Genomic DNA, 27397 nt, shown 5'->3' on the forward strand with positions numbered 1-27397 from the left:
AGTTCTTCCTTAAATGGCACCTTCGGCCAGAAGGCCTCCTGGGATTTTACAGTGAGGCTGGGCAGATCTTTAAGGAGTGAGACGGTACACCGACAGGGCGCGTGTCCATTTTATGGGGGCGACAACTGAAACGGAACAGAGGGGATACGGCAAAAAAGGGAAGTGTCATAGAGGCCAACTTGGACCTTTCTTGAGTTCTCTCTTTACCTGACATGTTGTAGAGAAATCCCTTGGAGCATTTGCTGCTACATTTTCTTGAATTGTCCATGAATAGTCTGAAGTTGAAGTAGAAAAACCGGCCTAATGGATTTGAAATGAATGATTCCGCTGTGCAGGTTGATCTTTCAGTGCATTTAGAATGATGATCTCTTCTGTGGTTCTGCGGGGGCATAGCCGGCTTGTGACTTTATGGGCCTCCTCGCTTTCTCTTTTTTTCTTGTTTTTTTTTTTTTTTGGACTCCAGAGTAATTCCCTCTCAAGTGCCGTATTATGTTTTCTTGATCTGCCTCCTGAAAAAAAAATTTAAGTAAGAAAAATACTTCTGGATATTTTGTCTGCTTTTTAGGGATTAGTGTTTGAGGAGGTTTGCAGCTGTTCAGTACATTTCTAAAGGGATGCAGACCCTTTTCTTTAAATGCCCAAGTATTACACAACCTGACTCCAGGGGCAGGGAAAGTAAAGAAGCTGTACAAACAAATGATAGATGGAAAAGATATAAAGACAAATTTCAATCTCCTAACCAAACGAAGTTCCCTTGGCTCCGGCAGCCCCACGTAAAATAAGGCTGCAAAGTTGCTGAAGCAGGAAACCACTCTAGCAGAACCTGAAAGCACTCCCTATGAAATCACGTCTCGTTGACTTGCTTATTTTCCAGCCTGAAGTGTGTTTCATCTTTGTTCGTGTTGGCCGGGAAAATTGTCTCTATGGTATATTTGTGTTCCCTTCCTACTACATGCCCTTCACCTCTCCCGCTCTGCCGCTGCCCCAAAATAAATACATGCATTAATTAAAACCCCTCAGTTGAAAGGAGGAATATGTCCAAGAAAGCATACAAACTCAAAGAACTTAAAATATTGCCTGAAAAACTTCAGTAATAGTATAAGAGACTAGGGACCCATAGGAGAAGCAAATGACAGAGTTTAATACTATCTTGAAAGGATTTTTTTTAAAGTAAAAATCGTGCATGGAAACCCCATGTGTGCCGCTGATCCAAAGCAGTGTTTTATTGGTGTAAATCCACTTTTAAAGTGCAGGTTTACGATGTGTACGCCATCACAGGGTCAGTCAGTGGGAGCAAGGAAGCTGTGTTCATGACCCCAAAATATTGAAATTGGGATTATAAATCAGAGTTGTAGTTTTATATCAGTTTCAGCATCCAGGTTATTTCTGGTTCTGATTTGGGTTGCCCAGTATCAAGAAAATCCTGATTCACACAGATGAATTATAATCTTGAGATAGTTTTAAATTGAAAAAGGATATTTTTGTTTTGAAGTTGAATCACTAACATTACCTAGCAGGTGTTCCATCCCCCATCATAAGTATTATTGGGTAAGCCCAAAAATGCGTAACAAGCAAAAAAAAACCTGATAATGATTTGATGGTATTGAGCATTCTCACCACCCAGCCATTGTCTAACCTAAGCCCAGTCTAAAGCTCTGAGCCTTCTGTGGCATGTAATTGAACTTGGCCACTGTGTGTCCAATCATGTGCCCACCTGCACAGCTTTAACTAAGGAGGCACACAGGCTTGAATTAAAAATGAAACCTACGCAGAGCAACATCCGTTCTAACCAACGGCACAGTTTTCAGAAGTTCAAATACACGCCTCGATTCCTTATTCCAAAGTTTGCACAGAACGAAGCTTGCCTAGTGGCCGGTGAGACATTGTGATAGCATCAACCGCAGGGAATCTGGATGCCTTACACGTTTCGCTGGGGTTGCTCATTTGAATGGATGTGTCACAGTTGTTTGAAATTGAAATGTGTTCCTCTAATTCTGGGGTTTCTCAGAACACACTTTGAAAACTGCTGCTCACTGAAACCAATCATAGTCACCCCACCACTGGATGGTAGTGTATGTGTTAAAAGTATGTTACCACCCTCGAACTTCCTGGATTAATTATAAATATATAATTCTGACTGCATTTAAAAATTTATTGGTTTGAAGGCATAAGGCTTTTTATTTTAAAAGATGTCCACTTCTGCCCATTCTTTTTATTAACTCATCTTTATTTACTCATCCTTTCTTTTGAAGGTCCCCTGGGGATTTATGCTCTGAATCCTCTTCTATGGTATCCGATTGGTTTTGCCTCTCCTCCCTCCACTTGTGATCTGCCGTGTATGTTTGCAGGCTAGCTGGCCCTTTGTTCCTACCTCTGATGTTCTGCTGTGTTACAGGTCTTTCTTTCTCTCTCACACTGCTCTATGTTACCAGCACTTTTACAACTAAAAGCCCCTAATACTGTACTTTGTTCATTTCAGATACAAATGTTTACACACGTTTATACATTTGTGAAACTGAGTTGTAGTACCATTGTTACATGTATGAGCCCTCTAGGGAAAGATCTAATAGAGACCACCAAACCCAGGTCCACACATAAGCAGACCCAGCAGTCATCAAGCTCAGATCTTGTGAGATCTGCTCTTTTCAAAAAGCAAGTGTAATTGCCTGATCTATTCCATGCTTACTGAGGACATGGATACTTTGGCACCCAACAAAAATGTAAATTTGATTACTTAGGATTTGGTAACTGAAACTGATTTGGAATGCATTAGAAAGTTTTCTTGCACTGGAAACACCAAAGGTCACTGAACGCGTGTGTTCAACTTTGTGTTTAGGATTATTTCTTATTCACTTTTTTTGGTTTGTTTTTCAGAGACTAAATATTTTGAAAGGAGTAGATTAATTACATGTCTCTCTCTCTCTCTCTCTCTCTGGGCTAGTGTGTGTGTGTGTGTGTGTGTGTGTGTGTGTGTGTTTCCACAGAAATCTTTCAATTTCTCTAGAAAAGTAAGAGGATGTAATACTGCTGAGGCAGTCTGAGCAGAAGTATTTGGTGTTCTGCCTGTAGAGGTGTCATGCCTGGAGCAGAGGTGGCGGTCAGGAGAAGATAGAGAACAGCTTCAGTTTGGACTCTAACATTCATTGGTTTGAAGAAGCTTCTTAGTGCTGGCTAGACAGATATTTGATGTAATGGTCTGGTGCGTTCTGAAGCCAGAGGACGTGATGAGTTGGGAGTCGTCACCTTACTACAGAATTGGAAAAGCCCCTTCTAAAGCTGAATTCCGTGCTCTACAAATCACAGCTGCCCGACAGCTTCCAGCTCTGAATGCAGGCAGTGCTGACTCAAGAACCAAGCCACTGTCCACTCATCTTCCTTTGCATTTAAGAGTCTGACTGTAGGGAGGGAAGGAGGGGAAGAGAAGTGAACAGGCTGTGATTCTTTGCAATGATTAAGACCCTTCTCTACACTTAACAGGACTTGGTTTTGAATTTACTACTTTTTAGCTATGTGACCTTGAAGAAGATATTTAACTTTTCTCAGTCAACTTCCCACATCTGCTGAATGTGGTTAATAATAGGCCCTTTACATCAGGTTGTTTTAGGGTTCAAGTTAAGTAATGTGAGTATAGGGCCGACCATGTGCCAAGTGCACGGTAAGCCCTTGATAAGAAGTGTAACAAACACCCCCTACTTTCAGTTTCTCTTTTTAAAGAAATCCAGCTCGCAGTTGCAGAACTTTCTGGTGCTTAAATCGGTGCTTCGAACTGTGTAGATCACCAGTTGATTCTCTTGGATCACAGTGTTTTCATTACAAATGAACACCCAGGTTTGGCACTTAACTGCTCTGCTCAGACTGTGAAGTTTTAAGGATACATGGGTTCAGGTATGGTTTGTGCTTGGTTGTATGGGGCAAGACATAATGGGTCAACCAGGGAGCTCAGCACCTCCTTACAGGGGTTCTGTGGGCCTGAGGAGTTTTTAGGGACTTTTTTTTTCTTGGCATGGGCCTCAAAAGTTGTTGTCCTTACTGAATCCTAATATGAATAATGTGTAGGGATGTGGTCTGTAGTGCTTTCGTGATTTTTGTCTCTAGACCTCTAAGTTTTGTCTCCAAACCCAGACACAAACCAAATGTCTCAGTGGCTAAGATTATGGATTTGGAGTCAGACAGCCAAGACCTGTCCTAGTCAGATGACGCAGAGCTGTCGCTCTAGTCCCTGACGCCCTCTTACTGTCTCTGTGACTTCTTACTAGCTATGGGCAAGTGAGAACTTCTCAGAGTTTCAGTTTTCTGATTAGTAAAATGGGGATAACAGTAGTTCTTCTCTTACAGGGAAATGATGAAACTTTGGGGATAATACATATAAAACCTTCACCAAGTTCCTAGAACATAATGGATGCTCAGCAGATAATCTTGCTTTTCCTCTTTCTTCTCCTCTTTTCCTCTTCCTCTCTCCTCCCTCCTCTTCTCATGATTCTTATTTTCTCCACTGAGTTTTTAAATAAGAGAAAACTAGAAGTGTAGGCTTCAGGAAAGATACCTGTTTCTGCCTTGGCTTTGATCACTGTGATTTTATGACACGGACTATATTCATAGCTGTTGAACCTGGCTACTCACCAACACTGATTTTATTTTATTTTTTTTCTTGCTGTTTCTCTGCAGGAAGGATCAGAATGTTCTCTCTCCTGTCAACTGCTGGAATCTCCTCTTAAACCAGGTGAAGCGGGAGAGCAGGGACCACACCACCCTGAGTGACATCTACCTGAATAATATCATTCCTCGATTTGTCCAAGTCAGCGAGGACTCAGGAAGACTCTTTAAAAAGGTATATAGCTATTTCCGGGCACAGAAATACTACCATCTTGTAAATAAGAGAAAGGCTACTGTTATTGGCCTAGTTAAAAGGATTTCCATTGGTCATTCCTTACCCCGGTCTCATGGAGAAAAAATACTAGTCATTCTTCTCTTCCTTTCTGAGTTGAATTAATAGTAGGCCTGGGAGAGGAACCATTTGCAAGGTACAACCCCACCCCTGGAAATACAATTCATAATCTGCATGTTTTAGTGATGATGGTGTTTGCTTGATTGATTTCCTTAAGTGATTTGTAAAGGCGTTGAGATTTGGGGTCCGTCAGTGTCATTTCAGGTTTTCCTCTTCTAGTTCATGTATGCTTGTGTGTTAGATTAGTTTTCTTCCTAAGTACTCATCTTGGCCAAGGTGAACACATGGATTTAGTTATTCTTATCATGACATATCTTGGTCTTTGGTTCCTCGAATGCTTTTTGAAGCTCAGTTGTTTTTCACAATTCCATGGATGTAAGTTGAAAAGTCTGACCAAGGAAAAAACTCAAAATTAATTGTGGTAATCTTAAGAAACTTCTGCAAAATGGACCTTACCTGTTAGTGGTGGAAATCATCTCTGGGAACTAAGGAAACGCTCTTCTAAGCTCTCTCAGCCTGAGCTCTCAATGGAGTCATCGATTCATGACTTTTAGTGACAATTGATGGCAAAAGCCCCAACCATTGTACATAATGTACCATGTCTAACATCCAAGCTCTGATATCCCCCGAAGACTTTTCAGAAGGCAAATAATCCTCCCACAAGTTCTAGGTATAACGAGGGTGTGTAGGGCTATTTTGTTGGTTTCAAATAAAGGAAATTCATTGGTTTTCATTGAACAAAATCCAGTGTTGAAATCCGAGGCTGGTAGAGAAAGGACTTCAGTAAACAGGACTGTGGTCAGTCGTAGCTAGTATGCCAATTCCTAACATTAGGAAGTTTTCCAGATTTCAGTAGGTCTGGAATTAGAACCCAGTCTCTTCTGTTTACACCAACATGAAAAAAAGAACTGATTTAGAATATCCCATCAACATAATGCATCTGTGTAGGGGCTTTTCCTGTGTCTTAGAGACAGGATATGAAGAGTAAAAAGCATCTGACAATGAAAAGAAGGAAGAGCAAGAGAGCTCCTCCCGGAGTTCATGGACTATTTTTAGTGGCCTGGCTCTGCTGCGGTTGGGGCCGTACCTCACTTAGGGGTGAAGGTGCTTTTCACCATTTCCTCATGGTTTCCAGCATCTGCTCTAGCTTCCTTATCATTCATCTGAATGATTCTGCAGCACTTGGTGATGTATGGGTGTGGCTAAAAAGAACCACTGTAGCTAAAACTGTACTGACTGCTGGAAATATGCCAGGGAGTAGATTTCATGTGCTCTTTTCACACACACACGCAGGTAACTGTGAGGTGGTATGTGAGTTGGCTTGGCTGTAGTGATCTCTGCACTATGTACACATCTGTATCCAATCGTAATGTCGTACTCCATGGGGCGCCTAGGTAGGTCAGTGGGTTAAGCCTCTGCCCTCGGCTCGGGTCATGATCCCAGGGTCCTGGGATCGAGCCCCACATTGGGCTCTCTGCTCAGCCAGGGTGCCTGCTTGCTCCTCCCCGCCCCCCATCGCCCCCGCCGCCTGCTGCTCTGTTTACTTATGATCTCTGTCTGTCAAATAAATAAATAAAATCTTAAAAATAAAATAATGCCATACTCCTTAAATATATAGCTTTTACTAGAAAAAAAAATTAAACCTTTTTAGGTAGAACCTTGACAGTAAGACAGATGCCACTTCAGCTCTTCTCTGTGACCTTGACAGCTACTTCAGTTATCTCTAGAAGGACAGGGCTAACTGATCATTTCCTCCTTCATTTTCTCTGTTCATCTGTGAGGGACGTTCAGGTCTCTCGACCTCACCCAAGCCCCTCCATTCCCTTCCCTCCCAACTTAAGAAGGTTAGAGAGGAGCCACGCTGGAAGAGTATTACGGCCCCTCCAGATCTCTGAGAGTGTGCACTGAAGGCAGTTGCTTACCAAAGCCACGGATGCTTCTGCTTCCTCAAGTACCATTCATGTCTCACCAAGAGCCCAAGCGCATGGCTGGTAGAGAAGATATGTGGTCTTTGCCCTCCAGAAGAAGAATTTGCCCGCGAAAATGATATTCCTAGCCATGGTCTCAAGAGTTGACCTCCATACACTGTGCATTGCTTTGCTGAGGGTATAGGGAAGAACTTCTCATTCCTCATAGGACTATTTATATTTTATATTTCCCTGAAGAAAGAGGCACATTTCATGGGCTGAGAGCTACTTGCATTTTTACAAACCGAACACACCCAGTAACTAGCGCCCAGATCAAGAAACAGATGATTTCGCTGCCCTAGAATCTCTGCTTGGGCTTCCTCCCAGTCCTTGGGTGCGGGGTTTGGGGGGGGGGTTCGGAGGGGTGGTCCCAACCCCCAAGGATATACAAGTGTCCTGACTTTTAACAGCAGAGATGGGTTTTACTTGATTTCATACTTTATATAAATAGAACCATACAGTGTGTCCTCTTTTGTGTCTGGTTTCTGTCATTCAACATATGTTTGTGAGACTTACTCATATTGTATATGGTTGGAGCTCATAGGACTTTCTCTTGATCTTTGTAACTTTTCATCAGTTAAATTATAGTTATTATGAGAGATATGCATAGGATTGCTGAATAGCCAATGTTTACTATCCCCCTGCGTGAATAATCTCTTTTCTCTCTCCCCTGGGGTCCATTGTAGTCGGAGTGTTCTAAGGTAGAAGCTGGCTTGGCTGATCACAAGTGTAAATTAATTCTGTTTTGGCTGGGAGAGAGCCTTTCTGCTTTCTAGTAATGGACACAGAAGCATTTTGTCTCCATAACTTAATTTTTTTATTCCCTTTTGTTTAAAGTGTGTTTCACATGAAGAATTAGAATCCCACTGGTTAAGGTAGAGTAATCAGATAAGAGAACTAAGGAATGAGCCTGGCCTCGCTGTTAATTAAGTGAAGCGTCCCAGGGCTTGCAGTTGCTGTATCAGAGCAAAGGTCGCTTCCAAATGACCCTTTCTCTTGGGTTCAACTCTGGTAGCGACTCTGAAACCTTGGACACTTACTTCTTTCTATGCCTTAGTTTCCTAAAGTTAAAAATGTGCTTAACCTATCTGATCTTCATGCTGCCTTCAAAATTTAATATGTTATAATTCTGTGGTGAATTCTGTGATACCCAATATAGGGTATCCTGAGCTGGGGGCTTCCTTCTGGTGGTTGGGTGACCTTTGTTAAATTGTGATAAGGAAACTAGAATCCTCAAGACACAGACAAACAAAAGTGGGTGTGGGTATGGAGAGGGGGCTAGCTAGCTTAGGCAATTAAAGACCAAATTTCTTGAGGAATGAACCATTTTTTCAGATTCTTTTATCTATAATGGCCAGCAACCAAGATATGCCAAACAGGAATCCAAGTGTATAGAATAGTTAAACCTTTTGTTTTACCTGTAAATTTGGTGCCAGCCGCAAAAGGCAAATCCACATTTCTTTGGAGACACAGGCTTTAGGAACTATACCTTTATTTCTGGTTCAGCTATGGACACCTTTGAAAATTCACCTGAGCTTTATGTGAATTTGGGTCTATTTCTCCCTGGCAAAAGTCATGGGTTTTCCTCCTTTTTACATTCTTTTTAAAAAAAACTCTATAAAACTTAATGATTCACTAGCAAAGGTTATGATAACAAAACTCACATTTTTAGAACCCTTATGTGCTAGGTACAGTGCTAAACACTTTATATGCCTAATCTTTACAATAATTCCATGAAGTAGTTGCTATTAAGAACCCTATTTTATGAAGGAGGAAACTGAAGCTTCGGGACATTAATCAAAAAAGGAGGTGAGGGGCGCCTGGGTGGCTCAGTGGGTTAAGCCGCTGCCTTCAGCTCAGATCATGATCAGGATCCTGAGATCGAGCCTCGCATGGGGCTCTCTGCTCAGCAGGGAGCCTGCTTCCCCCTTTCTCTCTACCTGCCTCTCTGCCTACTTGTGATCTCTATCTGTCAAATAAATAAATAAAATCTTAACCAAAAAAAAAAAAGAAAGAAAGAAAGGAGGTGAGACTAGTAGTTAAATCCATTCATCTCACTCTGGAACCTGAGGTTTCCTCCTACATGCTGTGTTAGGTTAGGACTCTGGTTCTGGTGTGCCGAGTGGAGGGTATTCTGGATTTTCTTACTCTTTTCTGTTGAACCCAGATATTTCATTTAGTTCCAGAATTGACCTCACCTTTTCTCTTACACACAAACCTTCTAAAACTCTGGAGGTGTTAAACATCCACGTTGGGTTGTTTCTCCTACCTGGCGTCTGGGCGAGGCGCTGGAAGTTGACAGTGAAATAAATAGGACAGCAAGGTTTTCTCCCCAGGGGCAGGATCTCTAGTAAGGGGGAAACAAAGACTCATTAAATGCGAGAACTGGCCAGAAATCTGGCTCACAGCTAACTCAGCTAATTTGGGGATGTCAGGGTGGCTGCACAATTGGCCCTTCTGTACTACTGAACCCCCTTCAGGGATGCTCCTTGCCGGCCCTCTGGCTTGTGGTTTTGTGTGCTGGGACATCTTTACATTTTGCATGAAGCCATAGTGGAGATTCCTTTAGCTAAATATAACATCTAGAGAAAGTAACCTCCTGTCCAGAACTTAGAAACAGACCCACTTTGTCTAGGACTCCGGGGGAAATGGAGCCCATTTGGTACTCCTGACATCTCCTTTCACGTAATGAAAGCTCAGTCTGTCTCACCCCTGTTGGAACCGAGGTTTAGGCAAATATTATTGCTGCCACCTTCATTTGTTTAATGCGGTAGCTTCAAAACCAGGAGCCAACCCTGCCAAGTTTGACTTCCAGCTCCACATCGTCTCTGTGAGAGATGTGTTCTACAGAATCTCACCAGGAGGAGAAATCATTTTCCCCACTTTTTCATTTGAACCAAAGTAAACTTGGGTGTGCTTTTTCCCACAGGGGAGAGGACAATCCTGTTCTCTCTTCTTCCTTTCACTTAGCTGGAACACACAGAAAGTACCTCGGACCTTGCTTTTCAGCTCACTGTTTCTAGTCCTTAGTTGCTCATGCGTTAGCCTTGGAAGCCGGTCAATTCAGATAGCCCCAAGGCTCTCAGTTTGCACTTTTTCTTTCTTTTCTTTTCTTTTTTTTAACAGTATTTCAGTTGACTGTACTTTTTGTTTTGCCTTTAGTAACCTAAGTTCCATGGATAGAAAGGTTAAATTGAGCAAGTTAGTTAGGTCAGATTCTTGGTAGACCAGTAGTTCAGTAGTTCTCATCTTTGCCTGTGTGTGAGAGTCATTGGGGAAAGTTTAAAAAGAAAAAAAAAAAAACCACCTTTGTGACCTTGAAGAGACAGATTTCTTAGGATATAAAAAGCATGAACAGTAAAAGAAAAAAGATAAATTGGACACCATCAATTTTTGGACTTTTGCTCTTACAAAGACATTGTTAAGAAAATGAAAGACAAATCTCAGACTGTGAAAATATATTTGTGGTACACAGAACTCAATAATCAGAAGACAAACTGCCCAAATTTTTTAAAAATAGGTGAAAGATTTTTAATAAACACTTCACTGAGAAGATATATAAATGGCCAATAAACACATGAAGAGATGCTCATCATTAATCATTAAGAAAATGCAAATTAAAGCAATAACAAGTGTGCTACATACTCACTAGAATGGTCAGAATTAAAAAGACTGAGAGCAACAAGTGTTAGTAAGGATGGTTGGAATTCTCATATGTTGTTGGTGAGAATATAGAATGGTACAACCACTTTGGAAAATAGTTTGGTAGTTTCTAATAAAGTATATGTACTAACCACATGACCCAGCAACTCCAGGGATAGGTTACCCAAAGGGTATAAAAGTACATATCTTGGGGCGGCTGGGAGGCTCAGTCGGTTAAACGTCTGCCTTTGGCTCAGGTCATGATCTAGGGGTCCTGGGATCAAGCCCCACATTGGGCTCCCTGCTCAGTGGGGAGCCTGCTTCTCCCCTTCTCTTTCTCCCAGTCTCTCATGAATAAATGAATAAAAAATATTTTTTATAAAAGTATATATATATATATATATTTTTTTTAAAAGATTTTATTTATTTATTTGACAGAGAGAGATGCAGAGAGAGAGGGAGGGAACACAAGTAGGAGGAGGGAGAGAGGGAGAAGCATGCTTCCTGTCAAGCAGGGAAGCCCCATGCAGAGCTTGATCCCAGGACCCTGAGATCATGAGCAGAAAACAGACGCTTAACCGACTGAGCCACCCAGGTGCCCCTAAAAGTATATATCTACACAAAGACGTGTATCTGATTTTTCATAATAGCTTTTGTTGTAGGTTGAGTAATGGTCCCCTTCCCAAAATATCCATGTCCTAATCCCTGGAACCCATGAACTTACCTTGTCCATTTAAAGACTTTGCATATATGGCAAATTTGAGGATTTTGTAATAAGGATATTTTTTTACTACGTAAGGGTAGTAATGCAATCATGAATGTTCTTATCAGAGGGAGGTACAAGGAAAGTACAGACAAAAGAGAAGAAGGCCATGTGATGGAAGATGAGGAAAGCAGAGTCACAGAGAGAAGGTGGTAGGCCACTGGCTTTGAGGTTGGAGAAGAGGCCATGAGCCAAGGAATGCAGCTCTAGAAGCGGGAAAATACAAGGAAATGGATTCTGCCTGAAAGCATCCAGAGGGAACACAGCCCTGTTGACACCTTGGTTTTGTCCCGGTGAAACTGGTTTTGGACTTCTGACTTCTGACCTCCAGAACTATAAGAGATTAGAAATTGAAAATAGAACTATCATATGATCCAGCAATTCCACTTCTGGCGTGTCTATCCAAAGAAAACAAAAACACAAATTCCAAAAGATAGATGCATCCCTATGTTTATTGTAGCATGATTTGCAGTAGCCAAGATATGGAAGCCACATTAGTGTCCATCATTGGGTGAATGGCTTGAGAATGGCTTGTGTGTGTGTGTGTCTGTGTGTGTGTGTATCTATATCTATAGATATAGATATAATGGATTATGATTCTGGCATAAAAATGAATGAGATCCTGCCACTTGCAACAACATGGGTGGGCCTTGAGGCCATTATGCCAAGTGGAATAAGACAGAGAAAGACAAATACCATGTGATTTTTTTTTTTTTTCTTACAGGTAGAATCAAGAAAAACAAAAAACCCTAAGCTTACAGATATAGAGAACAAATTGCTGGTTGCAAGAGCAGGGGGATGGGAGTGTGGAAGATATGGGTGAAGTGGGTTTTTTGTTCATTTAGTTTAAGTAAATTGAATGCAAACTAAAAAAAAATGTTTTTTAAGATTTTATTTATTTTATTTTAGAGAGAGAGAGAGAGCAAGAAGGGGGACGAGTAGGGTAGGGAAGAGAGGGTGGGGGAAAGGATCCCAAGCAGGCTCTGCACTGAGTGTGGAGCCTGAAGTGGAGCTTCATCTCAACCAACAAGCTTGAGGTCATGACCTGAGCTGAAACCAAGAGTCTGATGCTTAAAGCAACTGAGCCACCCAGTTGACTGCAAATTTAAAAAAAAGAGAATAAATTCATGTTGCTTTAAGTCACCAGCTTTGCAGTACTTTGTTATAACTGCCTTAGGAGATTCATATTGTATTCATCCTAGTCAAAACTGGAAACCACTCAAATATCCATCAACAGATGAATGGAAAAACATTGTGGTATATCCATATATGAATACAACTCAATAATAAGAAGAAAGGAAATGCTGATAGATAAGATAATGTAGACAAACCCCAGAAACGTTATACTAAATAAAAGAAGCCAGACGTAATGAATACATTCTGTATGATTCTATATAGATGAAATTTTAGGAAAGTATAGCTGTTGAAAGCAAATCAGTGATTTGCACTGGGGCCAGGATGGGATAAGGGGTTGACTGCAAAAGGGACACAAGGGAGCTTGAGGGATTGTGGCAATGTCATACGGTCTTAATTATGATGGTGGTTACATGAATGTGTGAATTTGTCAAAGCTTGTACATTTAAAATGCATACATTTTATTGCATGTAAATTAAGCCTCAATAAAGTTGATTTTTAAAAAAATTTTAAAAATAGCATCCTGGGGCAATTGAATCAGAATCCATGGGACAGGGTCTAGGTGATTCTTGCATATGGCCAGGCTTGAGAACCATTGTTGTACGTATTCTGGTTCCTGTCTTGGGGAAACCCGAGACCACAGAGGACATCTGAGTCACAAGATCCTGTCTTTCTGTAACTGAGCCACATTTGCCCTGTAACAATGTTGACACATCAAGGCTAGTTTACCTAGGTAACCCATTGTGGCTTCCCTGAGGGTGACAAAAGTTAAGTCTGAATTCAGATAAATAAGTTACACTGTAGAAAGTGGGAGATACAAGAAGGATGCTGAGGAAGAAATGTAATAGGGCACAATTAATTCTTTCCTCTAGGGTCTTCAGATGTCCTTTCCCATTGGTTGATCAGTTACAAGAGACTTGTCATGACCACTCAGATTTCCGGTGGCACCAACGAAATGGGTCTGGCAGCAGAAGGATAAAGGGGGTTTCAAACTAAAAGCAGTACATGTTTATCTGCCTACCTGTTTATCCCCAGTAGACAGGGACAGGATTTCCTAGAGTCTTTGAGGCCAGCAGCTTCCCATATGTGAAAAGACTGGATTTTATAAGGAGGCGCTTTTTGCGGTGGTGTTGTCATAATACAAAGTGATCCACAATGCCCGTATAGTTGAATGTCCCTGGTGGGTAGTGTAGATTGAATGAATGGAGAAAGAATGGCCTTCCATCCGTTGTGTTCTGCCCTTCTGAGAAAGAGTTTAACCTGGGGACATCTTTGGGAGAAGGAGTAGCTAGCTGACTGATTTACCCCAGCCTCTCTCCCCAAGTCCACGCAGCACCTCCTTGCAGTGGAACCCGTATCTGCGATCGATTGGATTTCCTCCGCGTTCTAACATGATCACGAACAACGTGGTGATCAGCTTTACAGACAGCTGGTCCCGTTGCCCAATTTGTCTTGGTGGTGGCAAAAATCTGTTCTGATTAATTGAGCTTTATTCTCTCATATCTGATGAAGAGATCCTCTTTGGAGAAAAGAATAGGATGGGAAGCTGAGCGTATTGGAGTAAGGGATGGAAGGCTGCCAGCTACTTCAAAGGTATCTCTGCAGATAAGGGGTGTCAGGTTCGCTGCCAAAGCCAACACGGAGGGGAGCTTTGCAGCTAGTGCTGTTGGTGCTGTTTAGCTTTGGTTTCTGTGACACTTAGGTCAGCAGCATCTGTATCCTCTCCCTTGGGGCCTCTCTCTGGGTGGTCCAGGCTTTTTTAGACTTAGGAAGATTCAGCTCAGAGGGAGCGTATGCCTCAAAGATGCCTGCACTCTTCTGCTTCAGTTTATGTGTTTGCCTTTTTGGTGTCTCAGTTCTCAGACATCTGTCTGCCTTTTTGGAAAGAGCCCAAGGTGTTTTATGTGGAACATTCGAAGGTGTAATGGTACTGCCATCCTTTTAAGTCAAGGAATGGCTAGGAGTAATTGCGTAAGGACAATTGCAAAACGGAGAGGGGAAGGTAGAGAGTGCGGTGGATAGAAACAAGTGTCCAAATGCAACCTTGGTTCTGAATTCTATTCTAAACTGGGAAGGCATGCAGTCAATAAGTGTTTTAACAAAGGCTATAAACACAGCACTGTGCAGGCTAAAAAGAGCTTAAAATGAAATTGACGGGGAAGGTTTGCCCCCAGGGAGCATACGGTTTCTCAGTCCCGATCTTCAGAGGGCTTAGCTCTCCCCAGACTTTCTGTGGGATGATGATAATAAGACCAATAATAACATGCTTATAGGAAATGCCTGCTATCACTATTATACACTGTAGTAGGCCCTAAATGTATAATTTTCCTATATTTTGTGAGGGTTTTTTTTCCCCTTGGCTTTTTGCAGAAGTTTAAAATGCTTAGAAGAGTGCACATATTGTAAAGTGCTCAATGAATCTTTACAAACTGAAAATAGCTATGTAATTAGCACCCAGATAACGAAAAAATGTTACCAGTATCCCAGGAGCCGCACTCTTGTCCCCTTCCCTTCGTTTCCCCCTGAAAAGTAGTTACTATCCTGACTTCTGACACAATGGAAGCATTTGCCTGCCTTAAAAAACAAAAAACAAAACAAAACAAAAACAAAACAAAACAAAAAAAACCTTGTATAAATGGAATCATAAAATATTCTTTCAGCAATTTTAATATGTCATTCTTTTGTTTCCTGGCTTCTGGGGCTTCTGATGAGAAGTCGGCTGTGTGATGCTAATTGTTTTTCCCTGTATGTAATGTTTTGGGGATTTCAGGGGCTGCTTTTTTTTTTTTTTAGTTGAAATACAATATTATATTAGTTTCAGTTACATAGTGTAGTGATTTGACAATCCTATACATTACAAAATGCTCACTATGGTAAGTGTCGTTACCATGTGAAATTATTACAATATTATTGACTGTATTTCTGAGGCTATACTTTTCATCCCTATAATTTATATATTTTATAACTGGAAGTTTGTATCTCTTAATCTTGAGGGCTGCATTAATTTTTTTTAAGATTGACTTATTTATTTGAGAGAGAGAGGGGAAGTGTGAGCCTGAGGGGAGGGGGAGAGGAGAGAATCCTCAAGCAGACTCCCCACTGAGAGTGGAACCTGATATGGGGTCCAGTCTCACAGCCCATGAGACCAGGACCTGTGCCGAAACCAAGGGTCAGACACTTTTTTCTTTTTTAAGTTTATTTACAATCTCTACAACCTTGTGGGGCTTGAACTCACAACTGTGAGATCAAGAATTGTATGCTCTTCCTACTGAGCCAGCAAGACACCCCAATATTTTTTCTTCAGCACTTTGGGTATGATGAGTCTAAGTATAGTTCCACTGTATTTCTTTGGCTTAGATAAGTGCAATATCTAAATATTCTGGATCTGTGGGTAGTAGTTTTCCTCAATTTGAGGAAGTTTCTGGCAAATAAATACCCTTTTCCATCTCATTTTCTCTTCTTGCCTTTACTCCAACTGCACGTTCTTTAGACTGCTGGATATAGTCCCACAGGTCACTGAGGCATGCCTTTTTTTTTTTTTTCCCTGTGTGCTGCAGTTTAGATAATTTCTAAAGTTAACCAATCCTTTCTTTGTTGTGTACAATCTGCTAATAACACTATCCAATGAATTTTTTATTTTACATATTATATACTTTAGTTTTATGATTTCCACTTGGTTCTTTTTTTCAGTGTCCATGTACCTTCTGAAATTTCTCTTGTTGTCTTCAAAACATATGTGGCAATACTTAAAAATTGTTATCTGCTATTTTCAACAGCCATATTATCTGTGGTTCTGTTTCTGTTTACTGGCTTTTCTCTTGACCATGAACTCATTTCTTTATTTTTTTCATGTTTACCAATTTTTGATGACATATTGGATGTTGTAGCTGATACATTATAGAGATTCTAGATGTCCTTATCTTCCTCTGAAAAGTGGAAAGTTTTGTTCTAGCAGCTAGTTAAATTACTGGTTGGTCACCTTGAACTTATGGGGAATTCATTTTATGCTTTGTTAAAGTGGGTCTAGTTTTGTTTTGTTTTTAGTTTTGGAACATATTCTGTATAGTTAAGGCGTGACCTTTCTAGGGTTTCCATGGAAAGGAGGCCTTGAACTCCAAATGCTATTTTTCTCTGCAGTGGGCAGCAACTAGGATAACCAGTAGTTCCAGTTTGCCTGGGGTTGATGGGGTTCCGGGGACATGAAACTTTCAGTTTTATCCATTCTACAGTTGATGGCATTTGTGAGTTTCCAGTCTTTGACTAGTATGGATCATGCTGCTCTGAACATTATATTGGAAGGTTATTTTTCTTCACTTTAGAGTTGAAAACATTAAAGCTCACATTGGTAAAATACTCTTTTGTAAGGGCCACAAAAAGATGACAATGGAATTTGAACTCCCTAGCTCTTTCTGCTATATCCCACTACCACCCATGTTTCGGGATTGATAGGTGGTATCTTAAGAAGATAGTTATTGGCACATTGTTGAGGATCAAAATCTGAGCTTTAAGAATAGTGAATTCAAAACCTGCTTCTCTCTTCACCCTACCCTCTCCCCTTCTACTCTTCCCCAATTTCCTCTCCCTCTCTCCTTCCACTCCTCCTGCCTTCCCTCTCCCCTTTTATTCTTCCCCTTTCTTCTGCCTCTTCTCTTTCCACTCCTCCTCACCTCCCTCCCCCCTCCTTCTTTCTCTCTCTTTTTTCCTTTCTCTCTTCCTGCTCTCTATTTTGAATAATCTTTTCAAACATTATAGGATGTGTACACTGTAGGAAATATAAGAAGCAAATGTATGATAATGAAAAACCAAGTTGTAGTCTACAATTATTTTAGTCAAGCTTTTCACATTTCCAGGGTATCTGGCTGATTTAATTGGTAGAACTCAGGGTCATGAGTTCGAGCCCCACACCGCATGTGGAGCCAACTTAAAAAAAAAAATTACAAAAAAATAAAGATTAGCCACTTGGGTGGTGCACTTGGTTGAGTGTCTGACTCTTGGTTTCAGCTCAGGTCGTGATCTCGTGGGTCATGGAATCTGCCCCTTGTGGGGTTCCACACTCAGCAGGGAGCTACCTCTCCCCACTGCGCATGTACTCTCTCTCTCTCAAACAAACAAATAAATATTTAAATTAGAAAAAAAAAGATCCTCACTTTTCCATTTTATCTCATCTTTATTTTCATCTCTGCTAATGGCCAGTCCGTATATTTATCTAAGTATCTGAAGAATGTCCTTGAAACTGGTTTGTCCAAGCCGGTATCTCATGCACACTCATTTTTTTGTCCCTTAAGACTCCTTTAATTTAACGCTGTTCCTTTACCAGGACACCGATTTGTTGAATTGATCAGGCTAGTTGTCTTGCAGCTTGCCCCACCTTCTAGATTTGTCCGGTTGCTTCCTTGTGTTGTTGCTTAACTTCTTCCTGTATCTTGTATTTCCTATAAATTGGAGGTTGATTCCATTGGCCAAATCTATTCAAGTTATACATTTTCGGCTAGGATGCATAACGGGCAATGTTATAACGTAATACTTACATTGTATTGCATTAGGAAATATACAATATCTGGTTAGCCGGCCGATGGTGATGCCAACATTGACTCTTCAGATTAGGGTGGCAACAGTTTGAACCTTTTGCACTCAGACTTTTTCCTCACATGATAAAAAAGCCATTGTATGGTGTTATATGTGACGCCATCATACAAAGGTCGGGGGTTAATTCAGTCATTCATCCAAGGGCTTTAACATCAGTGATAATTCCAGCCAAGTCACTTTAATATCATCTCCGTACTTCTTATGCTTGACTGTAAGATGCCTCTGTGAGAAAAGGAGTGGGTTATTAATACAACTCTTCAGGCACCATGCAAATAGATAGTAGTTTATAAAAACTTAATACTCCCAGGAGAAATCCCACTAATGGTGTGGAAGCTGACTAGGTACCAATATTTTTTTATTGTAAGAGTCACAGCAATAATAAAAATAATAGTAATTATAACTACTAAATGAGTGCTCACTGTGCCCAGGGACTGTGCTAAGTACTTTATAGGTATTAACGTATTTAATCATCACAACAACCCTTCAAGATGGTTTCATCGTCTACATTTGTAGGTAGACACAGAGCAGAGGGGCTAAGCCTTTGACTCAGGGTTATGGAACTGGATAGGGGCAGAATTGGGATCCATGGGTAGGCAGCCCGTTTCCCTGGAATCCTCTCTTCATGTCACCACGCTCTGCTGCCTACCCAGTAGCCTGGGGGCAGTGACTGGTCAATTGTGGGGCCAGGGTTTGGGCAAGGAAATAAGAGCTTGTGCATTCTGTATTTAGATGCTCCTGCCAGGCCAGACTTCCTGTGGTGCTGTTCTGATTCTGCTTCTCGCCCAGCTTGTCCAGAGAAAGAGAGAGAAGCGTCTTTGATTTCAGCCTCCCTTCTTGCAGGACTGGCTTCTTTTGATTTCCCTATTTATCTGTGTCAAGAGTTTTCCTCTGAATTTTTCCCTGCTTGTCTGAGTGTGATTTTTGTGTAAAATGGGGGGAAAAATAAATTCTCCTTCTCTTGAGATGACATCTTTAGTTTTCCCATTCTCATTTTCTTCTTTGGATATGAGAGTGGATTGTTTTCTGATCTCTTGGTTGTTTTACCTGATCCTACCTTTCTTTGCTTTTCAGCCTAGCTCTTAGGGCCCCCCCCCCCCCCGCCGCCGCTTCTTTAACCCTGTGCTCTAGAAATCATTTCAGTCTATTTCCAGCTTTTCCTAATATTTACTCATTATGAAATTTCCACCTACAGGTTAATTTTAATTGTCTGCACAAATTCTTGTCTTTAAGAGACCATTGGAACCTGGGAGCATCCCTCCTCATGGTCTCAAGAGCTCTCGGAATCATCCTCTTGTTGAGCTAAGAAGTTATTGTTAAGTCTTAGGGACAGGACTGTGAAGTCACAATAAAAATAACAATTTTTTTTTCTGTTTCCTTTGATTTCTAAGCAGACAAAACCCCCTGTAGCTTAGTTTTCTTTTTGCTTTTTACAGATTTTATTTATTTTTATTTTATTTAATTAATTAATTAAGTAAGTAATTTTTTAGGGACAGAGTAAGAGAGAGCGAGCCATGGGGAGGGGCAGAGGGAGAGGGAGAGAAAGAATCTCAAGCAGACCCCCTACTGCGTACAGACCCAGTACAGGGCTTGATCCCATGACCTGAGCTGAAATCAAGCCTCCAACATTTAACCAGCTATGCCACTGAGTCACCCCAGTTGGTTTTTTTTTTTTTTCTCAATTGTAAAAGTAATTAATACATCTTTTTTCAAGACATTGCAGGGAAACAAAAAAAATAATAAAAAGAAAATAATGGGGGTGCCAGGGTGGCTCAGTTGGTTTAGAGTCTGCCTTTGCTCAGGTCATGATCCCGGAGTCCCTGGACCAAGCCCTGCGTCAGGCTCCCCCTGCTCATACTCTCTATCTTTCTCTCAAATAAATAAATAAGATCTTTTTTAAAAATTAAAAAAAAAGAAAATAATGATTACCAGGAATCATTTATTCCAGTATTCTTTCTGTGTGCCTTTTTCTTTAGAAAATTATGATTATATTGGATATTAAGTTTTGTGTACTTCTTTTCATTTAACATTTTAAGTGAGTACTATGTCTATGTCGTTGTGCCTTCTTTCAAAATACTGTTTTTGATGACTATGCAGGAGGCCATTCCCTGGCTATTCATAGCTCTTCATATATTTTCCTTATGGTTCTTTGGTTGTTTGGTTTTGACTCCACTGGACCATGTTCTGGTACATCTAGGAGAAATCCAAAATCTCATTGGTATCTTCTTGGAAATTACTTGTTGCCTGTGTTCTCCTTTGGAAATCCCCTACTTCTGATCTGAAACAAGGAGAGGGGGTTTCCCCCATTTCTTTCCCTTTGTCTTCCTCTTATACCTTCCTCATCGTCTCTGAGCTCTGCTGGGAATCTAAATCTCAGAGCTGTGTCCGAGCCTAGGCCCTGGCTGGCTCAGTGGAGTACTTTTGCCGTGCTAAGTTTCACTTTCCTTATCTCTACACTGCAGAAAGTGCTCATACCCTCACCCTGCCTTCCCAGAACGTCAGAAGAATCAGTAAAACCTGGGAAGCAAGGGCTCTGCCATTGTCAAAAAGACAAGAGATAACAAATGTTGGTGAGGACATGGACAGAACGTTATACCCTGTTGGTGTGAATGCAAATTGGTGCAACCACTATGGAAAACAGTATAGTAGTTCCTCAGAAAATTATAAACTGAGCTATGATGTGATTCAGCACTTCCATTCCTGGGTGTGTATCTGAAGGGATTGAAGTCAGTATCCAAAAAGATATCTGCACCCCCATTCACTGCAGCGTTACTCACAGTAGCCAAGATAAGGAGATGAGCTACATGTCTTTTGACAGATGAACATGTAAAGTGAATGTGGTATGTATATATACAATGGAATATTACTCAGTCATAAAAAAGAAAATCCTGCCATTTGTGATAACATGGATGATTCTGAAGGGCATTATCCTAGGTGAAATAAGCCAGGCAGAGAAAGACAAATATTGCATGGTATTACTTATATAGATAATTTTTTAAAAATCCAATTTCATAGAAACAGAATCCAGGGGCTGTGGGAGGAGTAAATGGGGTGATGTAGGTCGAAGGGCATGGATTTTTAGCTGTCAAAGTAAGTTCTGCAGGTCTAGGGTACAGCATACAGTTGATGACACAGTAGAATGCACTTGAAAGTTACAGAGACTAGATCTTAAGCTTTCTCACCACACAGTCAAAGAGCTGACCGTGGGAAGTGATGGATGTGTTGATTATTTTGATCTCGGCAATCCTTCCACAATGTATGTGCATATCAGATCATCACGGTGTACACACTAAATGTGTACAATTCTATTTGCCGATTGTTCCTCGATTCAAGTTAAGATAAAAAGAAAGTGCTCTGTGAGGCTTGGTTCTGCTCACACAAGAGAGGGTGCCCTGTGCCTTCTCCGTGCTAGGGTGGGTCTCTGTCTCTCTAAGCTAATCTTTGTCAGCAGCGTGTTCTCCTAGAGGGTAGAGAGGAAAAAGAGAGGGCAAACTGGGAGACCCATTCTCTAGCTTTAATCATCTCCTCTCCAAAGCCAAGATAATCCAAGCCTTCTGCCCACATAAGCATCGCTTCCCTTCCCGCTTTGCCTCTTCCCATGACCTTGTTTTCCTTTTGATGTTCATTTTGAGGGTGGAGAGTAGAAAAAAAAGCCTTCTCTTTTCGTAGCTGTCTGAGTCAGTGGCCTCCCTGGGCCTTTTGAGTTCTCAGGCAGGGAAACTACACAGCCCACCTGATTCTTCTTACAGGGACCTTAAAAGGGACGAGCGCTGCTTTATTTAAATCCTGGAGCACAAGTATCACTACTAGTTCATTCAGTTCAATGTAATAACTACTTTTGATTGTCTGTAATTGCTCAGTATTCAACTTGCCACTAGAGAAGTACGGTAGAGCAAGCTTAAAACATGGTTCAGGATCTTAGATTTTTTAATGTTTTAGCTGGATGGACAGGCCAGAGACTGCCGAAGCAGGTTATGACTTAAGACATCAATTTAAAGAGTGGTGCAGATAATGAGCTGTCGATAGGAGCTTAGAAAAGGAACAGATTCATGAGAGGTGATGGGACAAGTTTCAGAGAGGAGGAAGAGTTGGGCTGATGCTCTCTTAATTACATGCTGCCGGAATTCATAATTATTCATCCGTTTCTTATGGAAGTATCTTCTGAATATTTCCATATTATCTAGTGCCAACTTCCTCTCCTACTCCTTTCTGCCTATTAGAGATGCTCCCCATAATACAGCAATAGAAGCTTCCTGTTTGGCCAGGTACAGGAGAAGTAGGTGAGATGAGTCTGGAGCCTCATGCTTTGAAGGCCAATTCAAAGCGTTTCAGCTACAGGTCAAAGAGAGCCATTGTTATCGTTGAAAATTCAAAAAAAAAAAAAAAAAAAAGAGAGCCATTGTTCATTCTAAGTAGGGCAATGGGATATTGAAGACCATGGTGTCTGCAGTGTTCAGTGTGGTTTAGGGTAGAAGAAACTATTTGGGAGCCTACTGCAGTAATTCAGGGAGTAATGGAAGCCAGTTCTTGGGTCATGGCAGTGGGAACTAGAAGAATGGGACATACTAAAAGACAGAGCAAAGAAATTATAGGTGGGAGTGAGTGACCTGACATGAGGTGGGAGGGGGTAAGTGCTAGAGAGGACTCAACATTCATTTAATCATTCAGCAGATAGGTACAGTGTGCCGCCCGTGTTCCAGGGACAGCCATGGGCACTGTAATACAGCAGGAAACAGAACGGAAATGATCTCTGCCTACGCTCTAGTTGGAGAAACACGCCATGTACAGATGAACCAGTGAATGGATCATGGGCCCCATGATGATAAAATAAAGCAGGGCAGGAGCATGGCGGTGTTGGGGTATTACTGTTTTATAGAGGGTGGTCAGGGAAGGTCTCCCTGATCATTTGGCCTTTGAACTGCTCCTTAAATGCAATTAGGGCTTTCACTCTCTGAGGAAGGTCTTTCAGGCCAAGGGAACATGTCTAAGGTCATGAGAGGGGACTGTGGGCAGAGAAGCAATGAGCCCTTCTGTGCTGCAGGGAAGGGGAAGAGTGATAGACGTGGCTTGGGGGTAGGGGCTGGCTGCATCAGGAAGGGCCTCGGAGGCCACTCGAGAGGCCTATAAGGATCTGAAACAAAAAGGAATGATACAATCGGACTCCTGTTTCAGGAGGATTATTCTGGCTTTTGTGTGAAGACTGAGGGAGAAGCAAGGTGGGAGCGGAATAGGAGGAGCTGTTCCAGAGGCTTCTGTAAAGTCAGGCAGGAGGCGATGGCGGGTTGGAACAGAGTGGTGGCCGTGGAGGCTGGGAGAAGTGGTCAGATTCTGGGATGTCTTTTGAACCTGGAGCCAGTGGGAGCTGCTGCTGAATTGAACGTGCATGTGATCCCAAAAAAGCATCAAAGGTAACTGTTAGCATTTTCACCTAAGCAGTCCGAAGTTGGGGTGGCCATTTATTGGGGGAAGTATGTGAAAGAGCCATTGATTCTAGTCCTGCCCTGTGATTAGCGAAGAGTGTAAGAGCCAGGAGGTAGTGACTTGCGTGAGGTCACCCAGGCAGGTGGTAGTAGAGCTGGGGCCAGACCTCCATGATGGGTCCCCAGGCCTCCTGGGTTCAGCATCACACACGGCCCCGGGAGCGGGCGGCGAGGATGGGGGCCGAAAGGGAGAGCTGAACTCTGACCACACACTAAACTGATAGGTGCAGCCATGAAAGCAGAGAGGGCAGCTGAGGCCTAGAGGAAGGACGGGGGCCCCAGCAAGGAGGTCAGACGAGCCTATTAAAATGGGGGGGGAGGAAAATGAGTAACATGGCTCATAGAAGCCAGGGAAGAAGAAGCCGGCTCAGGGAGGGCCACTCTGAAGGGGTTTAGAAGAAAGGGATCTGAGCAGATGTCACTGGGTTTGGATTTTGGAGCCCTGGGGCGCTGTGCTGTCCTCAGTAGGACCTCCACTGAGCATTAAACATTTTTCTTACCCTTTCTGCTAATGGTGAGAAGGATTACAATCGTGTAAGCCTGAGACAGGGAGTTCAGACCAAACCAAAAACCTCTTCCGACTCGAGCATTACCTTCTTGTGAGCCTTACACAAGAATGTGGCCTTCCCAGACCTCTGTAAATGGAAGGAGAGAGCATGCTCCTTGCCCACTCCGCCTCCTGGAAATGGTGTGAGGTTCAAGAAGACAAAGGCTATGAAACTCCTTTGGAAGAGGAACGTTACCCAAGTCAAGAAATCCTTTTCTGGTTGATTTTTAGCGAGTTCTTAATTCAAGAAAACTCTTGATTCCAGCGTAAAAGAAACTTTGCATTCGGAATGTATTAAATGCAGAACACATTGACCAATAAAATAGCGATTCCTCCTTGAAACAACATAAAATATGTCCGTATCATTTTGATTAAATCTTGCTTAATTACTGTGTCCATTAGACTCCTATCAAATCCTGCCTGGGCTTTTTAATTTAATTTAATTCAATTCTGTAGTCACTGTTACCCAACCACAAAAGAATTAGCCTTGCCCCCAAGGCCACAGAGGTCTGGCAGGCACTGGGAGGGTTAGCATCGGTCCCTCCGCGGGAACACGGAGCGAGGCTGGCCATGCTGAGTTCTGAGCTGTCTGCCTCCTTCTCAGCTGCGGGCTGCAGCCCCAGTGGAGTTTAATTTTGTCCTTGTAGTCCCCTTCACCTAACAGTATATGAGGAGCAGGAATGGGAATTAATTGTACCTGCTGGCATTATTAAAGTTATCAGTGCATATCCTCTCCTGGGCCAGGAAGATTAAAAAGGGTGTTGTAATCAGAGCAGATGATTTCTGACACATGGGATGGGTTTCCTCCCCAGGTGAGATGTAAGGACCCATGCGAGCTTGTTGCCTCTGGCCTGACAGTACGTAGCTCGGGGCTATGTAGAGGTCTGCCTCGTTCTCCCGCTAGCCTCCTCCTCTCCCTGGATCAGAGATTGTTTCAGGAGGAAATCGGGCCTTCTCACCGCAGATGAATGTACTCCCTGCTGAACCTTCCTGACCACCAGCTACGGTCCGGTGTCTTGGTTCGGCCAGGCCCGAGAGTCACACCTAGTTCAGTTAAGGCATCCTGTGGCTGCTCCCTGGTGATTCAGTTCATTTTAGCAAGCACTGATTAACTGCTCTCTGCACTTACCCAGAACCTAGAGCCATAGGCTGTCTCAGGATTTGACGGGATCGGGAAAGCATTTTTTTTTTTTTTAAATCAGCTTTTCTGGAAAAGAGAAATATTTGGCAAGTTGGCCAAAAGAAGGAGGGGAATGGGCAGAGAGCCAAATCTTACCTTAAGAAGCAGAAGAGGAGAGATGCTTATTTGCGAGAGGGTAAGTGAACTTTCTGAGTACGGCTTTGCAAAGGAGTCGAAAAGCTTTTTAGGTTTTTTTTTGTTTTGTTTTGTTTTGTTTTGTTTTTGTTTTTGTTTTTTGACAAGGAGCTTACGTGGGTTTGTAGAATTCCATGAGAACTCTGGGATTAGCCTGAGACTTCAGGGTTGTCCTGATCTCAGGCCACTTGCCTACTTGAACCAGGCAGAAAGAGCTGGTATTAAGCTCGAGGTTCTTTTTGCTCCAAAAGCTCGGAAGGAGAACCCTTCTTACAGTCTGGAGTCCTGCTTGCTGGGTTTCTGTAATACCCCCTCATGGGCCGGGAAACAATAGCCCTTTGACTGCATTTCTATCCGTGGTGACGTGAGCTGATGAAACTGGCAAGCAGATAATGGAGGGAATGGGTTAGATGTCCTAGGCGGGAGCTCGTGGCAAAATGGATCAGTGGTTGACGAGAGGAATTTCAACACATATCCTAATCAGTTCTGCAGATAGGTTGTCTGAGATGCCCTGCCTCCTACCTTCCTTGAATCCTTCTGGTCCACAAGACTCGGGCTTCAGAGGTTCAGCAGGGTGTTTGCAAATCAGCCCAGCCAGTGGCAATGAGCAGTGAGGCTCTCTTTGGGAGACGCCACAGCACAGGGAAAGAACATGAGACTGGGAATCAGGTAGCCTGGGTGGGGACCAAGGGCTCCAGATGGCTTCTTTGTTTATTTTTCTTATTGCTTTAATTCCCTACCACAATTTTGAGATTCTCTAGAGGTTGGCTGTGGCCAGAGAAGCAAATCTGAATAAAAATCTGGTTCTTAGATAGGACAGACTTCTCAGATTCTGCAAAATCACCATGAGTGGAAGGGAGGTGGGGAGGAAGAACAGGCAGCAAGCTCTGACTGTGGCAACAAGCTGTCTTCTAGTTCTGCATTCTAGAAACAGCCCCGATGAATTTTTTTTTTTTTTTTCTTTGCTCTTCCCTCCTTTGGCTTCTGAATGTCTGTGCACTTGCCCAAGAAAACATTTCTCAACCTCTTCAGAATATTTAGAATTAAATACAAATTATAAGAATATGTCACAACTTAGTGTACTCTTTATGGTTTGGGTTTACACAAAAAGTTGACCTGCTCTGGCTTGGAGACCCTGACCTCAGCTCTTCAACCTGCTGTCTTCGGCCCCACATATTTTGCTTCAAACCCCTAAGGCCACGAAGAATGTGGAACTGACAAGTCCACCCCGACTACAAGCTAGGACATCTTGATTAAATTAGTGTGTGTGGAGGGGGGGTGGGGGGGTGCGGTGGAGAGAAAGGCACAGTGACACAAAGGGCGTTTTGAGGAGCCCGGTAGTGCCTGTGGAGAATGAATGTTCTCGGTAAATATGGCCATGACCTGTAGGTCCTCACATGCCAGAGACACAGCTCAATTGTCCCCAGGAGTTGGGGGCTGGGGATGATCAGGGGAAGAGGCCAGTCTGCAACCACACTCCCCATCCCCGAGTGGAGAGGGCAGCCCAGCATGGAAAGGCAGGAATGCAGGAAGGCCCACCGTTGCTTTCTTTCTTCTATAACTTTTACGGCAAGCGATTCTTTGATCACAGTCCTTGTTTGGGGTTTGGATCAAAAAGTGCCTTCCTTTTCCTTCCCTCTGCTTCTCAGTTCCCCACTGGGCAGTAAGGGAACTCCTGAAAGCATCCTTTGTTTCATGCCTCTTTCCACTCCCTTCCTGGGGGCTCCCCAAGAAGATGGGTGCCTGAACCTACAGAGTTCAGGGCAGTGCCCCCAGGACAGTGCTCACCCTTGTCACGTACCACCGTCTTCATCCTATTCATCCTAAAGTCCCAAGACCAAAGGGAAGAACCGGTGGACCGGTGGACCGGTGGACCATTAAAGGCTTCCACGCTGGCCACCACATAAGTGGAAGCACGGTGGTGGGTCAACCCCAGCTCAGCTCCATCCGCCCTGTGGTCAGGGTGCTCCTCCTTTGCCCTTTGAACTTCCAGCCATCCAGATTCAGCAGAATGGTTTCTT

The 27397-nt window shown here is 42.6% G+C and overlaps 1 protein-coding gene across 10 annotated transcripts in view; it reads left to right on the forward strand.

Moving 5' to 3' along the window:
• SRGAP2 (SLIT-ROBO Rho GTPase activating protein 2) overlaps positions 1–27397 on the forward strand; it is a 230964-nt gene that overhangs the window by 110426 nt on the left and 93141 nt on the right. For 9 of the 10 annotated variants that reach the window (XM_004756459.3, XM_004756461.3, XM_004756460.3 and 6 more), the window contains one exon: positions 4666–4828. In XM_004756459.3, coding sequence (XP_004756516.1) covers positions 4666–4828 — 163 coding nt within the window. Of the gene's footprint in view, positions 1–3722; positions 3886–4665; positions 4829–27397 lie in introns of those variants that run through there. The other variant, XM_045081114.1, reaches the window with a different exon arrangement.

This window comes from Mustela putorius, unplaced genomic scaffold (assembly GCF_011764305.1).
Source record: "Mustela putorius furo isolate JIRA1106 unplaced genomic scaffold, ASM1176430v1.1 tig00000508_pilon_pilon_pilon, whole genome shotgun sequence".
NCBI lineage: Eukaryota > Metazoa > Chordata > Mammalia > Carnivora > Mustelidae > Mustela > Mustela putorius.